Raw genomic sequence first — 17,218 nt, 5'->3', positions numbered from 1 at the left:
CTCCCAAAACTCCCTCATGATACTTTGTAGTTAATCCCTCTCCATACCCCCAGCCCCTGCAACCACTCATCTGTTTTCTATCCCTATAGTTTTGATTTTTCCAGAATGTCATATAAATGGAATCTATAGTATGTAGCCTTTCGAATGGTTTCTTTCACCAACCATCATGTAACTGACAACAAGGCCAGTGAGACTTGGACACAATTGATGAACTGGAAAGTGGTAGGAATTGAAGTTGGAGAAGTGGAGGGGGCCAAATCATAGGAGTTTGTGTGCCACAGCTAAATGTTTTGCATTTTATAGGAGGTGTGATGGGAAGCCATTGGAAGGTTTTGTGTAGTTGAGTAAGGTAATCAGATTAATTTTTCACACCTATAATCCCAGCACTTTGGGAGGCTGAGGTGGGAGGATTGCCTGAGCCCAGGAGGCTGAGGCTACAATGAGTTGTAATTGTGCCACTGCACTCCAGCCTGGGTGACAGAGCAAAACTCTGTCTCAAAATAATATGTGAAAGAGAGACTACAGTGGAACAAAGGTAGAAAAAATGAGGCTAATTTAGAGGCTGCTGCAGTCATCTGGGTTAAAAATGATAGGGACTTAAACTAGAATGGTAAAATTGGAGGTGGTGAGAAGCAGTCAGGTCGGAGACATAATTTAGAGGAAGAGATGCTGGGACAAGGTGTAGCATGTGACGGGGACTAGGGGTTCAAGGAAAGCTCTAAGGATGGTCTGAGCAACAAGGTAATGATGGTAACATTCACTGGGACAGAGGAAAGGACAGAAGAGGTAGGAGCAGGCATGGTAGGGGGACGCAGGGAACAAAGAGTTCCATAAATTTGGGCATCATCAGCATGTAGATGGTATTGAATCTTTCCCCTGATCATTTTGCATATCCGTATCAACTTCTGATAGAGAAATTTCACTTAACAGTCTCTGTCCTGTTACCCTTTAATACAGCAAATGAATGCACCAGGTAATGTATTCAATTTCCACTTCACTAAGTTCCTAGAGTTACATTTTTAAAAAATAAGAAGATAAGCTATAAAGGCTCAAGTCTAGAGAGCTCATCCATTTCTTGCCTTTGTTTTCCACACAGGTAAGAACAACCTGAGTTTCATAAGAAGGACCACTTCCAAATTTCACATATACTTTTTTTCTCAGAATACCAATTCTGTTTGGTCAACTGCATTGGGCCAAATGGATTATGAACAGAAACTTTAAAAAAATGATTACAATTTTTCTTGCTTTAAAATGTTTCCCTGTTTACTAGCATTTACAAATTAATGGGTGAAAAAGCATTTAGTGGTCCAAGTTTTCCACCTTATGAGATCAAGTTGATGCTGCTACGGTGAAGGAGTACCTTTTGCTTAGACAGACCCTCAGGTTGGGGAGAGGGTAATGGCAACATAATGTAGAAAAGCCAGAGGGTGTGAAGTGGGGATTTACTTTGTGTCTCCTTTCCCCAGGGAGCCCAAATGTCCAAGAACAAGAGAGGAGCAGTGATCACACCACCTACTTTCCACCTCCTAGGCCACTACAATAGTGTTTGATGTACAGGATGATTATTCTTGTCCATCATTTATTCCAGTCATTTATTCATCTACCAATTTGACCATCATCAACACATTTCCTGAAAGTTTCTATCTTAAAATTTCATGCAAATGTCATCTATAAAATAGTTGTATTTGCTTTAATATAAAAATGTCTTAATTTATCATTGAGTGCAATTGACATTCAGTTAGATATAGTGAGACCACTATGTACAGTCGTGCAGGTGTACACTGCACACCTCAATGGGGTGCATTCACACTGCAGTTATTGTAGATTTATTACAAAAATTTTCTGTCAGATGGCAGTAAAATGCCTTGAGGAAGAGGCACTTTTTTTTTCTAATTTGTAAAGATGTCATATGGGTGAACAGTAGCCCTGAACTTTTTTGAGTACCTTGGCATAGGAACTTGGCACAAGCCCAAACTAGCCTCATTATCTTATATATGAAGAAGCCAAGTCCCCAAGAGGTGAAGAAACAAGGTCCCAAAGCTAGTTCAAGGCAAAATTGCATTTGATCCCAGTCTGTACTCTCACTCCAGTGTTACAGCAACATGCCACCTCTGTGAACAGTGGATTGCTCTTTTCAGAGGTGTGGGTTACTGATGTGCTCTTTCATTTCTTTGCTCAGCCTTAGAAGAGACCTTTCCAAGATAGGTATCCCACGCTGCTTTTGACATTTGCCTCTACCATGAGTGGATACATAGATAGATACAAAGTTAGCTACACTGTACTTGCCCAGTATTCAAAAAGGTGAAGTTGCTAGACTGTAAGCTCCATGAGAGCAAGAACCATGTCTGACATTCTCCTCATGTATCCTTAGCACCTAGCATACAGTCAATTTGTAGTTTATACAAGGAAACATAATACTCCTCTGTAAGCTAATTTAGGCCATGCCCCTCAGGTTCCTACTGCACTCTCTTCTACAGCTAGGGCATATGTCAATGTAAAACCCTGAGAAGCACTGGAGTGGTCTCTAAGCTGCTTTCCATATTAATATGCTACAACTGTTTATTTTTGGTTGGGCTCATTCAACCTGGATCAGGAAGATCAGTTATAGAATCATAACAGCACTGGAATGGATCTTGTAAGTCATCTAACCCAACTCCTTCATTTAACATAACCAGGAAACAGAGTTGCAAGGAAGTAACAGAATCCATCCAGGTAGCTGCAGCAAACCTATACTATGGTTCATTCCTAAAACTCAGATTTTCTGACCACCAATTACATGATCTTCCCTAAATATCATAATACTTCCCCACCAATGAATGAATAATGATTGGAAACAAACAATGTCAGAGACATTGTGAACTAGAAAGGTATGTCCTTAAGAATGTTTTCCAAAGTCTTGTTTGAGTTGGACAATGACAAATCATGAGTTTGAGAAGATAGACTATTTATTCTTTCCAAGCAAGAGGTACTAGTGAGATAGAAGAAAAGAAGATTAGTTAGGTAAGACTATTAGAAGTCCTCAAATTTACTGAAAAACGGATATAAAGCTGGATTATAGTTGTTCTGTACATGAATGGCTAATTTAGAAAGCATAACTGGTTAGTCATACAGAAAACATGTATGTCTATTTACTCTGACTCCAAGCCAGAAATTCTGTGATTTAGGACATTAGTTTAGTCTAAAGTGATTATTTTAATGAAAAATATGTATTCTGTTGTAAACAGGATGTATTCTCAAGCTGCTATCTAAACAATAAAAGGAATTTGTTTATTAAGAAACAATACACTTTTCAGATTTTTAGCTTTATTTCAGAAATAAACCTTTAAAAGTAAAAACAATACTGGAACTTTATTTCAATAATATCCCAAGTTATGGGACTAAGTTGATGGTTCTGAAAGTTTACACAGTTGTTCTACATACAGTCACATGCTGCATGATGACATTTTGGTCAATAACAGACCACAAATATAATGGTGCTCCCAGAAGGTTACAATACCATATTTTTACTGTACATTTTCTATGTTTAAATATACAGATACCATTGCATTACAACTGCCTATGGTATTCAGCAAAGTAACATGCTGTACACGTTTGTAGTGGGAGCAGGAGGCTCTACCACATAGCCTAGGTGTGTGGTAGGCTCTAGTATTTAGGTTTGTGTAAGTACATTCTGTGATGCTTGCACAGCAACAAAATCACCTGATGATGCATTTCTCACAACATATCCTTGTCATTAAGTGACGCATCACTGTACATTCTACAATACAAAACTCTTTTTAACAGAACCAAATGAGTATACTACAGCGAGACTCCAGTGTTATCTATAGTTTTGTTGACCCTTCCTCTCATATATAACTATTAAAGATAAGAATAACCTGTGGGACAACTATTTTTCATATAAAATAATTCCATATTTAAAATAATAATGAACTGCAAACAAGAAGTCTAAAATAATTTAAATCTACTACGATATCAATTTCCCAACGCAAACAATTTTGATTTTTCAAGTCTAGCAGATGGTGCTAGCAGATAATGTATTAAGGAAAGCAAAGCTGCATGTGCACACATAGCTTCCATTTTGATGGCCTTCCATTTCCGAGCTGGGCCATAACACAGCAAAATGGCAGTGGCATATTATACCTGATCATGGCTGGCTTCAATGGAGCTTCCAATAGCATGGAAAGTCATCTGCACAGGGGCTAATGTCAGACAGGTCACACACTCTTTGCCACTTTGTCTATCACAGTAGTGAACCTATAACAGAACACACGCAATCCACTGAACACCATTTTCAGAGGGGACAAGATGCAAATAGGTCCTTTTGCAAAGGGTCTAGATTTCAGGAAAATTCAAATAATTTACACAGAACACACTTTAAATATTTAAAACCTTACTGAACCCCTCCAATATCTGGGACTTGAATTGAATCTATTAATTCCATCTTAAGCCTTTTTGAGGATTTAAGGGAGTTTAGGAAATGCTATGCAAAGTGCTTTTACATCACAGCTAGTAGAAAAATTCACAACTAAATGCTATACCTATCTTTCAAGTCCAGCTTTTTATAATACATGATCCATAAAGGGCTCAAGCATAAGCGTAAGTCAAAGTTCATCCGATTCTAATGTAACTTTGTCAACCTGAATTTTCTCTCTTCTTTGACTCCATGTGTATGTGACTGCCACATAATTGGTACTGACACTCTTCTATTTCTACAGTACAGTCCCTACAAAACCACTGTTGAATATATATCACTATATCATGTTCTGTTTGAAATTGTGACATTACAATCAAATTGAATTAAATGGAAATGATTTGTAATGTGCAGACCAAAATAAAGTGGTCACAATATTATCTTTCATTTAGTTAAATACAACTAACCATTATTAAAGCCACATGTAAGACACTCCACATCAGAGGTAAGGTACATGGGGAAGGGGGAAGAGTTTGAGTCCATCTTCCCGTTAAGAAAATTTCCATCCTTCCACTTATCTACTGTCAAAAACTTCCAGGTTTTTAAAATTGTAAGCTAATAAAGTAAAAAGAGCATCACTTTCGTAATAAAATTAATGAAAATATGCTTATAGAATAAATTAGGGTTCCTATTTATTATATTAGAGAGAAAATTGGTTTTATTAGCTATAACTTGCTCAATTTGTTAAATGTGTATAGATTTAGGATAAAGGCTTAAGTGAAAATTTTGAATTTGTGAGGAAGAAAATTAAAACACATACCTGAGTTACTTCCTTGTCTTGGTTTTTATTGTATACCTGAGTTATTCCCTTGTCTTGGGTTTTATTCTAATTGCTGCATAATGTCCATATATTTTTATTGCAGAATATGGCCTACGTTTATTTTATCATGTATAATATGGATCTGACTGAAAATTACAATATGAGCCCTAGTCTAATGGCTTAATAATTCAAGTTTTTTAAACCAGTAGGGTTGTTAAGAATGGCCATCATTTTCCCTGGAGGTAGGGAAACTTCTTCCTGGGAATCTATAAAAGTAGTTTAGAGCTCAAATCAAGTCAACATAAAAGCCTTATTCCCAAAGTACTATAAAGATTTTGTTATAAAAAATATTTTTACCAAGTTAACCTTGGGGAAAAAGGTTTGACAACAGTTCTAATTCACCATCCTACACTTCCTGAGCAAATTAAAAGCTCAGTCAATGTATACGAGTTCAAGAATGTGGAAGTGTTGTTTACTACACAGCAACTAGGTATAAGGGGAAAAATGAAACTTATCACATAACAGGTTTATGTAAAAGCCAATAAATGCTGACACTAAAATAATAGCAACAGTTCACAACCATTTATGGCATGGTTAAACTATTATGTCTGATATAGTGCTATTATGAAACATGCTCTTTTAAAATTTAATAAAATATAATTACCCTTTCGACACCAACTGAAAGTCTGTATTAAAGACATGACAATCTCCTAAATATACAGTGACAGTAAACACACTTCTATATCAGCTGACTTAATGTAGCTCTATTCTTTCTCCTAGAGAAATGAAAATTAGAAAGGACAAAAATAGGACAATTGCAGTCAAAAAAATAAACTTTAAACTTCGTTTCCATCAGTGACTCAGATACCATTAATGAGACATATAACTTTTCTCCCAACTGTATACAATTCACTGTGAAGCCTGCAAGTACTAATAAAACATTGTGTCTTACAGACATTCAATATTAGTGTGTTTACATATATAACTCATATATGAAAGATAAATGTAAAGGTGCAAGTTAGCACACAGCTCCAAAGATGTCACAGCACCCAATGATGTGACAGAGACTGCTAGTTGTCCTCCAAGATTCTTCCACAGTAATTCTTAGCCAGGCACTTGGAAGCTCAAAATAAAAAACCATATTTTCCAGGCTCCCTTGCAACTGGCCATATAACTAAGTAGACTGTAAAAGAAAGAATTATGTGGCAGCTTCCTGAAAACTTTTAAAAGAGATTTCAAGTGCGTGCCTTTTGCTCTTTTTTACCCATTTTGCCAACCTGCTGTTTGGAGTATAGATATTATCATCTTGACCGCAAGGACAAAGGCCAAAACCTAGATGAGAGTAGTGAGTTGGAAGGGAACTGGGTCCATGAGGACTTCATGGAACAGAACCATCATGCCAGCTGTAGCCTGCAAGCTTATGGACCTTTAAATGACAAAAAAATAATCTCTATATTGTTTAAGCCACTGGGCTTTTTATCACTCACAAAAGAACCTAATCTCAGTGAGATTTTCTCCTATTGGCCCATAACTGACACCAAGACTCATGGCCAAACCAAAAGAAGCTCTAGAGAGCTGCCAACATTTAGGGCTAGGCTTTCCCCTGAACCCCCTTGTAAAAGTCAGTACAACTGGTCCAATCACAAAGAACACACAAAGGAACAAAGGATGGGGGAGTACAACAGGAGGGAATCATCTGGATTGTCAGCCTGATGAGAAATACAGTATTTCCAGCTAGTGGGTAGCTCTAAGAGAACAGCTGATACAGAGTGGGAATACCTGCATGAAGGGGAGGCTGACATTTCACTCTCTGGTGGGAGGCTTGCTGAGAACTGAAACTGTAGGCCCTTTTTGAATAGAAATTTTGACCGAGTTTGCTGTATGTCCCTGGCAGTTTAGAAGCACATGAAAATACAGAAATTGGGCTTGGAGGTATCTGAGAGCTTACTGAAGGAGTCCTAGGTAGGTAGTGTACCTGAAAAAACAAAAAGATAAAGGAAGATATGATCACTGCCTACCTCCATGGCCTTTGAACAGCATGAGAGAATCCCAGCAGAAGCCAAGGGGCTACTCAGGCCAGCCAAAGTAACACTCACCAACAGAGGAGGTCAGAGCACAAAACACTGGTAAAGCCAAAAGAAAACGTGGCTGTCCCTCAGGGCCAGAGGGGGCCACTGACTCAAGACACATGGACATGGTGTACATGGAAAAGCACAATGGAGGCCACCAGGAGTGGATGAAACCAGGATGAGTAGCAGCTTCCTCTACCCTAGTCACCCTCTAACCCTCCAGAGCAGTAAGGCCATGAAATAGACGTAAAGTGTGCAGGAAGGTGTCTCAGAGCCAGGTTAAGCTCTGACCCCACCAACCACAAATACATATGCTTGAGTGAGATGAGGAGTGAAAGAGATCAGTGTACACTGTCCCTCCTCTAAGTCTCTGGAGCCAAAATGAATGGCTTGCAATGGAAGGATATGAACTTGGAGTTCTACACTGATGCATTAGATTTTTAAAAACTAAAAGCTAGCCAGAAAACCATGGAATTTGCCAAAGATATCACAAAGGAACATGAATGGGAGATGTGGCAAGGCACGGAGGAAGGGGGTGACTGGAGAAATATAAAATCATTCTGTGTTATATCCCCACTGCATTGAGACTGCTCAGTAAACCAGATAAAAATATGTAGGAAAAAACATGAAACTCTTGCTTGAGGACCCAATTTCAAATTAAACGTAATAATATGCTGATAAAAGGCCTTAAGAAAAAGTCACATTTTACATACTCAACCAATGACTCATAAAGACAAGTTAAATATGGCTTTCTTCAGGTATATATTTTCTTCCTGGAAATAAAAATATCAGTGTTCATGAAACTGTGAATTAAAAAAAATATGTAAATGACATTTTGAAATTCACTCTTCTAAGTCTAAAAATGCTTCTTATGATTCAAAGCATTTGCAGGAACCAGGAATCTTGGAACACTATATTAAAATAATTAGGGCAACAAAATTCCATTCATTGTGTCTGTAACACACAAATCTTCAGAACTGACTGGGTAAACTCTTTCTGCAAGAACAAAGCAGTGCGTTTCTACAAACATGGCCTGAAAAATTCCAATACACAATGTCATAGGACCTTGATTTTGACGAAAGAAAAATGAATAAAGATAATTATAGAAAATTACAAAAGAGTCATCACCCTATGTTTTGTAAACCAACAATAAAATCCTAAGGCCCCTGCAACCAACTTAATAGACCCCCTCTGAGTCAAGGGGACCTCAGAGAATCCTGAAAAACTGAATTCCCAGCCATGACAGAAAGGGAGGCTGGATATGCGCAGTCATTTTAGGCATAACTAACCAACATTAACATTGAAAGAGAGGTCATAAGACTGATGAAACATGTTATTTGTGGCAATAAGATTCTAAGTTCCAACCTGACTCTTAAGTTTCAACCATAGCATCACATGACAGATAGCAGTCCCTGAAGGAAATTAAAATATTTTACCCCAATATATATTCAAATGACATGCCTTGAAATGGCCCTGCAAAGCAGTACCTTGTGCGGGGAATGTGCACCTGTACAGAAACTCCATTAAGCCTCCCCTTTTTAGGCCTTTCCTGGGTCTAAGAGATTAAATGAGTCTGGGCTGAGCATGGTGGCTCACACCTGTAATCCCAGTGCTTTCGGAGGCCAACAGGGGAGGATCCCTTGAGCCTAGGAGTTTGAGACCAACCTGGGCAACACAGGAGACCCCATCTCTACAAAAAAAATTAGACAGGTGTGGTGTGCCCAGGAGTTTGAGGTTGCAGTGAGCCATAACTGCGCCACTGTACTCCAGCCTCAGTGACAGAGCGAGACCCTGTCTCAAAAATATAAAAAAATTTAAAAATGAGAGTCTGGCAACTTTAAGCTCTGAAAAGAGACATTTACCGTCTATTCTCTCTAAAGGCTGTCACCTATGAGGCTTCATCTACATAACAAGAACCTTGGCCTCCACAACCACTCCCTTTATCTTAAGCATTTGTTTCTAAACTGACTTCAAGTCTTTAGACAAAGCTTAATACTTTCAACCAATTGCCAATCAGAAAATCTTTGAATCCACCTATGACCTGGAAGCCACGCACCTCCTCCACTCCCCACCCAGCCCCTTCCACAGCTTCAAGATATTCTGCCTCCTTAGGCTGAACCAATATGCACCTTCCATGTATTGATTTGATTTTACCTACAATTCCTGTCTCCCTAAAATGTAACTCCAACACCCAGTGCACACTTTCTCAGGACCTCTTGAGACTGCTCCTTGGGCTATGGTCACTCATTGGCTTAGAATAAACCTCTTTAAAAATACTTCAGAGTTTGGTTTATCAACAGTTTAAGATTTATTATTTATAAATTACATCATTTTGCTGCCTTTGGTACTCTAAAATGTGAGCAACCAATCTTGATTTTTATAATGTTATAGAGCTTCTTTTGGATTTATAACACCATCAACTACTATAAATTGATATTTTGTTTCTTTCTCATGAATTTACAAAAACTAATCCACTGAAGGTGAGTTATAAATTTCAATATATCAATTAAATAAGACGGCTTTCTTTGAAATTTGCAAATCTATAACTTTAAAGATAAGTTTCCTAGTTTGATTTGTAATCTCATAAACCCAGATGAGATACTATACTTGAGATGGTATACTAAGTTTCCTAGTTTGATATGTACTCTTCTAAACCCAGATGAGATACTATACTTTTGCATTCTGATATTGACTTTGCCAGTCTAAAGACTTCCTTTTTTCTGAAGGGAAAATCAGGAAGTATTCATAGAATCACTTCAAATATTCATAGAATTTAAGAAATAGACAAGGCACTGTGGTTCACACCTGTAATCCCAGCACTTTACAAGGCCAAGGTGCGAAAACTGCTTGAGGCCAGGAGTTTGAGACCAGCATGAGCAACAGAGAGAGATGAGACCCTGTTTCTGTCTGAATGAATGAATGAATGAATGAATGAATGTCTTAAATTACATAAAATGCTAGGTGTGTGAATTTTTTTCATGCTATTTTGAAAATATGAGGGGCCATCCAAATAAAAATTTAAATTTCCTACCCCCAGCTCTGAAAAGAAGTTGAGTCAAACTACTTCCTGCAGAGCTAAAAGTCCTTGATGTTGCATGACTACTAATTTTACTAATCTCAGCAGGGAACTGGGTTAACTGCTTGTCTGTCAGATGTTTTTAATGGCCACCCCCTATGGAACAAAAATGAGGAGGGTATAAAAAAGACCTACGTTTAAAGAAAGTTGCTTGTTAGATCATTAAGGTATGTGATACATAGCACAATCACTGTGTTAAGAAAATATATATTTGATTAGTACACCTCAGATTCATTAACTGTGGAGTTGACTTCACAGCAGTAGGTAGCAATTCCACTGTAGCTACTGCACAGAAGCCTTGCACAGAAGAGTACAGGCAGCAAGGAGCTGAAGAGTGATAGTTGAACACTAAACCTTAGGAGATTCAAAACATGCTTGATTCTCGCAACGTCTGCACCTCAGTTATACAAAGTTGTACAAATAAAGACCTAAATCTTTATTAAGACAAAATAGCATGTTCTTGGCAAGCCATAAAGCAGCTTTCTTTCATAAATATTGACCTAAATAAGTAGATTAAGTTGGTTTCAAAACTATAACTACTACTTTTTTTGATCACTTGATGACATGTAAATTATTGTATTTATTTAACTACAGTCAACAGTACAAATCTACATGTTAGTTCTATTTATAACTAATGAATTAATGTATAAGTAAACAAAATTAATTTATGCATGAAAAGTATACAGAACTGTAGCTAGCTCATGATTAGCATTAATAAATATCAAATAGTCTTATAACACATCCACTCATAATGTAATAAAATAAATGACAAGATATATAATTATTGACAGTAATATTAATGAGAATAATATCTGTTACTGTCTCTTCAGTTTTTTCCCAATCCTTTCCATAAGTAACAAACACCATATCCACTCCTTTGTAACAAAAATATGAACATACATTTAACATGCTTGGTCATGTACCAGTGTTTTAGTTGATGCATAATGTTTCACTCTAAATGCAATATGCTTGTCACATTAATGCCTCTAAAGGGACATGGATAAATAAATGAATGAAATTACATTACACAGACTGAGACACAACTTGGAATTATCTTTTCTCTCTTTTAAAAATCCTATGTTTTAGATAAGCTTTGAAAATTACATGCTTATATTTGATAATCAAAATCTGGCAGTAATGTATAAAGATTTTTTTGTGCAAGCCACGGATAAAAATTGTCTAACAAATGAAACAGATGTGTTGTCAGCGTTGTTTAGGGGGATAATAACATTCTTACTGTAAGTGACAAGCATGTACATGACAAAAATCCTGAACATTTGATCTTTTTTTTTTTGAGACGGAGTCTCACTCTGTCGCCCAGGCTGAAGTGCAGTGGTGTGATCTTGGCTCACTGCAAGCTCCACCTCCCGGGTTCACGCCATTCTCCTGCCTCAGCCTCCCAAGTAACTGGGACTACAGGCGCCCACCACCACGCCTGGCTAATTTTTTGTATTTTTAGTAGAGATGGGGTTTCACCGTGTTAGCCAGGATGGTCTCGATCTCCTGACCTCGTGATCCGCCCACCTCGGCCTCCCAAAGTGCTGGGATTACAGGCGTGAGCCACCGCCCCTGGCCGTTCTTTGCTTTTTAGTTTCCATTAACTATGCCAGTGAAGGTCTAGGGAGACAGCTAGTTAGGACATAAATTACACTTACACACACACAAACAATTATTTTAGTTTTACATTTCCATCGAAAGAAAACACTAAGTGATTCTTTAACAGTTTCATGTCTACCAGAAAAGGCACTTCCCTATTTTGCAGTGTGCACCCATGTTTTGACATACCTAGATACATCATTTATATATGTAAAAGAAGCCACATTAAACGGTAGAGGGCTTTGTAAAGAATTAACCTTTTAATAAGAAAAATTATTTTCAACATTAAAGGAAAATTGTGGTTACACAGGCAGTCAGTATACCATCAAACTAATACAAACTCTTCTCTCTATGGGGCAAACTCTACTATTTCTAATGTATTACAATTCTATTGTATTGAATATCACTTCAAAAAATAGGTATCAAACACAGGACCTTACAAATCTTATTATATACTGACTTAATTCATAATGGCATTTAATTTTTTTTAAAAAAATTTTAACATGGTGCTTTCTACTCAGGAATTACAGATTTTCAAAATGTATAATATATACTTGAATTTAAAATAGTTACATTTATGATGACAGACCATTTATGATATCCACATCCAGACAAGATGAGATAGATTAACTTTTTCTTATTTTTCCTGCTTAACTACAAAAAGCTCTGGACGCTATATATAAAATAAGCGTAATTCCAAAATGTGGAGAGAAGGAGGAAGACTGACTAGGGTCTTTGGGACCCAAGGAATAATACAGTAGTGAATTCCTAAGTTTTCTTTTTGCTTTACATATCCTTGGCTGGGTACCAGAAAAGCCAGCAACTTGAGAATGCCAATGGGTATAGGTGGGAAAAAAAAGCCCTAAGAAAGTCTGCTCTTTCTAACCAAAGGACCAAAAAAATAATAATATAACAACATATAAATCTTTTAGGCAATAACTGCCCTACTCCAGGGAAATACCATGGAAAAAATGGCAGATCCACCTCCATCCCCAACAGCAAAAGTCAATTTGGAAGCCTACACTTTCACCTTACCAGACTGTAACGAGGTGACCCAATTTCCTTGCTAAAGTTGTGACAGAGAAGGCCAAATGGGGAGTTAGGATTTTCATCCCTGTTGGATCCCTGGACAGTCACCTGTACCTAGTGATGATGGGGCGTCGTACTCCTCCTTGCCAGGGTGGTGTCAGTAGAGGCATGGTGGAAGCTCAGGACTTTCACCACCACCCAGCTGTAACAATATCCCTCCTCCCAAGAAGATGTCAACAGAGGCTAGGTGGAAAATGTGAACTTCCAGTAACAAGGCAGCACCCCTATTCCCTAACTGGTACAATGTCAGAGGAGCCTTACTGAAACAGAAATTTTAGGAACATAGTACTCAAAATGTCCAAAATTCAGTAGAAAATCACCCTTATACCAAGAACCAGAATAATCTCAAGTTGAATGAGAAAAGGCAATCATCAGATGCCAACAAGATGTCACAGATGATAGACTTATCTGACAAATATTTTAAAGTAGCCATCATAAAAATGTTTCAATAAGCAATTACATACACATTCTTGAAACAGATTTTAAAAAATAGTCTCACGAAAGAAATACAAGGTAACTCAGTAGATGGGCTTCATAGCAAAATGGAAAGAACAGAAGAAAGTATCACTGAACTTGAAGATAGAAAAATATAAGCTCCCCAATCTGAAAAACAGAGAAAAAAAGACTGAGAAAAAAACAAATAGTGCTTCAAGGGTCTGTGAGATCATAACATCTAATCTGATGACTTGTGTCATCAGAGTCCCAGAAGGAAAAGAGATGAGTGGGACTGAAAAAAATTCAAAAAAGTAACAGCTTAAAATTTACCCAGTTTTGGTAAAAGATAAACCTATACCTTTAAGAAGCTGGGTAAGCCCCAACAGGATAAAAACAAACAAATCAACAGACAATCAAGCTTCTAAAAATTAAAGCCTAAGAAAAATCTTGAAAGAAGTGAGAGAGAAACAACTCATGACCTACAGAAGTAAAAGAAAGACAGCAGTTTCTCAACAGAAACCACGGATGCCAGAAGGAACAGGCATAACGTTTTCCAAGTGCTGAAAGAACTGTCAGCCCAGACTTTTATATCTAGAAAAAATATCCCTGAGGAAGAAAGGAAAACCCAAAACATTCTCAAATACAAGGAAACAGTTTGTCACCAGCATACCTACCCTGAAACAATGGCTAAAATTAAGTTATTGAAACAGAAAGGAAATGATAAAAGCAGGAAGAACAAACATGAAAAAGAGTATGAATATTGGTAAATACAACAGGTTTCCTTTCTCTTTTTGAAGTTTCTAAATTATATTTGACATTTGAAGTAAACACTATAGCACTGACTAATGTGGTTCTAAAAGCATGTAGAGGAAACATGTTATAAAGAGTCACATAAAGAGCACTGAGATGGGCACAGTATCACTTCTGTGATAGTCTTACCAAAAATGCACAACCTCAATCTAATCATTTGAAAACATCAGGAAAACTCAAATTCAAGAACATTTTACAAAATAAGTAATCGATTTTCTTCAAAAGGGTTAAGATTGTGAAAGACCAAAGAACTGATACTTGATTGGAAGAGACTTGAGAGACTTCACAACTAAATGCAATGTGGATCCCAGACTGGATTCTGGACCAGAAAAAGGACATTAGTAGGAAAACAGGCAAAATTTGAATAAAATCTGTACATTAGTTAAGAGTTTTATATCATTTTAAATTTCCTGGTAGTGATAATTACACTATGGTAATATAACCAGTAACAATAAAGTCAGTACTATTTTTTTTTTACTTTTCTGAAAGTTTAAAATCCCTTTTTAAGGGCCATTTACAATACGAAATAAAATCATTAGTGCTATGAATTAAGGAGACTTGAAAGCAGCCAAGAGCCTATTAAGAATAGATAATAAACTTAAGTGTTTCTTTGCATGCCAGAATTTTATATTTAAAGAGTCTTCAATCAATGAAAGAAGGCAATCTGTGGGGACTAAATTTTCTCTTAATTAGAAAAACAAAGTCAGTGGGGCAATGTGGTACTGTCTACCTCTGATATGGAAAGGAAAAAGGGTACAGAAAAAATTTCTAGTATAAAGGCCTGGAGACTTGTAATATTGAAAGCTTCATGAAAAAGAAGAGTAAAAGCTTTCTCCTTAAGTCAGAGTTTTAGAAAAAAAAAAAAAATAGTAACATAGGCCTATGCATGAGAATCAGAGTAATGGGGACCAAGAAACTTAAACCAAGAAACATCAATACTTGCTACTTGATTTACAAAAGATAAGAAGAAATAAGTTGGTGCTTAAACTACAAATCCAAATTGGTAGCAAATACCACTACTTATGACAGATTCTTTTTTAGATAGTCCTATTTTTACTCTAAGAAAGCATTTCTACCACTACCTCAACCTTCTCCCCTATCATTCACTTCACTGCAAAAAGTTTGCACTAAAGCCACCCTAACAGGGAACAGTAACCACATAAATACCAACTCTATTAGGTTTTTCTGTGCAGCATTTGACACAGACTTTGATGGAGAGTCAGGAGAGGCTACTGTCCCAGAAACTAAGAGAAAAGAAAGTCCAAGAAGAAAGAAGTTTGGATTTGAGTCCAGCCAGATTAAGTGCCTCAGAAAATAAAACGCAAAACTATTCAGAGGACTGTAAACAGAATCCAAAGTCTCTATAATGTATTATTCACAAATGTTAGGATGCAATCCAACATTACTTGCCATAGAATAAACAGAAAAAGGTGATTTATACTCAAAAGAAAAGGCAATCAATAGACACCAAACTCAATACATCTCTGATGTTGAAATTATGGGGATAAAAACGGTGTTTAATGCACCTATCCTAACTATATTTGAGCATGTAAAGGAAAATATATCTGCAATTAATGAATGGATAGAAAATCTCTGCAGAGAAACAGAAACTAATGAAAAGGACCATACAGAAATTCTAGAAATGAAAAATATAATTACACAAAATAAAAAAAAAATTTACTGGATTAAGGAGACAGGAGTCACTGAACTTATAGGTCAACAGAAATTGTACAATCTGGGCCAGGTGTGGTGGCTCATGCCTGTAATCCCAGCACTCTGGGAGGCCATGGCAGGTGGATCTCTTGAGGTGAGGAGTTCGAGACCAGCCTGACCAATATGGTGAAACCCCATCTCTACTAACAATACAAAAATTAGCCAGGTGTTATGGTGGGTGCCTGTAGTCCCAGCTATTCAGGAGGCTGAGGCAAGATAATCGCTTGAACCTGGGAGGCGGAGGCTGCAGTGGGCTGAAATTGCACCACTGCACTCCAGTCCTGGGCGACAGAGTGAAACTCCATCCCCATCCAAAAAAAAAAAAAAAATTGAAAAATCTGAAACTAAGAGGAAAAAAATGAATAACGCCTCAAGGAATCTGTGGGACAATATCTAAAACGCATGTAAATGAAGTCCCAGAAGGAAAAAGAGAGAAAAAAGCAGACAGAAATTATTTAGGGAAAAAAATGGCCAAAAATTTCCCAAATTTGATTAAAATAATAAATATACAGATTAAAGGAAAAAAGAGATATACAGTGAGATGAACAGTGTACCCTAAAAGATATATCCAAGTGTGTAGCCCTAGTACCTTTGAATGTAACCTTATTTGAAAATAAAGTCTTTGCAGATGTAATTAAAGACCTGGGAATAAGATCATTCTGAATTTCGGGTAGACTCCAAATCTAATAACAAGTCCCCTTATAAGACACAGCAAAGAAGAATACACATACACAAAGGAGAAGGCCATGTGAAGATGGAGGCAGAAACTGGAATGATGAATCTACAAGCCAAGGAAAACCAAGAATTGCCGGCAGCCACAAAAAGCTAGAAAAGAGGCACAGAACAGATTCTTCTTCAGAGCCTCTAGAAGGAACCAACCCTGCTGACACTTTGATTTCAGACTTCTGGCCTCCATAACTGTGAGAGAATAAATTTCTTTTGTTCAATCCATTGTGTTTTTATGTAATCAATTATGTAATGAATATCTTACATTTAGAGATTTTCCCATATTTTGAATTATTTTATTTGAACAGATGTCAAGTTTACCAGTTAGTAATTAATTAGTCAATTCAATGAATATTTTAAAAGAATTGGTAGAGTTCCAGCTTCTCACAACAGGATAATGAATTCACTGGACAAAGTCTTTTGCAGATATCAAAGTAAAATATAGACAAAATAAAAAATATTTGAAGACACTG

At 36.9% G+C, this 17,218-nt stretch overlaps 1 protein-coding gene across 20 annotated transcripts in view; it reads right to left on the bottom strand.

Moving 5' to 3' along the window:
* STAU2 (staufen double-stranded RNA binding protein 2) overlaps window positions 1–17,218 on the bottom strand; it is a 330,469-nt gene that overhangs the window by 103,210 nt on the left and 210,041 nt on the right. For 11 of the 20 annotated variants that reach the window (XM_055349014.2, XM_055349013.2, XM_019032509.3 and 8 more), the window contains one exon: window positions 4,141–4,254. The exons of the other annotated variants lie outside the window; for them this stretch is intronic. In XM_055349014.2, the coding sequence (XP_055204989.2) occupies window positions 4,141–4,254 (114 nt within the window). The remainder of the gene's footprint in view (window positions 1–4,140; window positions 4,255–17,218) is intronic. 20 annotated transcript variants of the gene reach the window in all.

This window comes from Gorilla gorilla, chromosome 7, assembly GCF_029281585.2.
Source record: "Gorilla gorilla gorilla isolate KB3781 chromosome 7, NHGRI_mGorGor1-v2.1_pri, whole genome shotgun sequence".
Lineage (NCBI taxonomy): Eukaryota > Metazoa > Chordata > Mammalia > Primates > Hominidae > Gorilla > Gorilla gorilla.
This window is presented reverse-complemented; position numbering and strand designations above follow the sequence as displayed.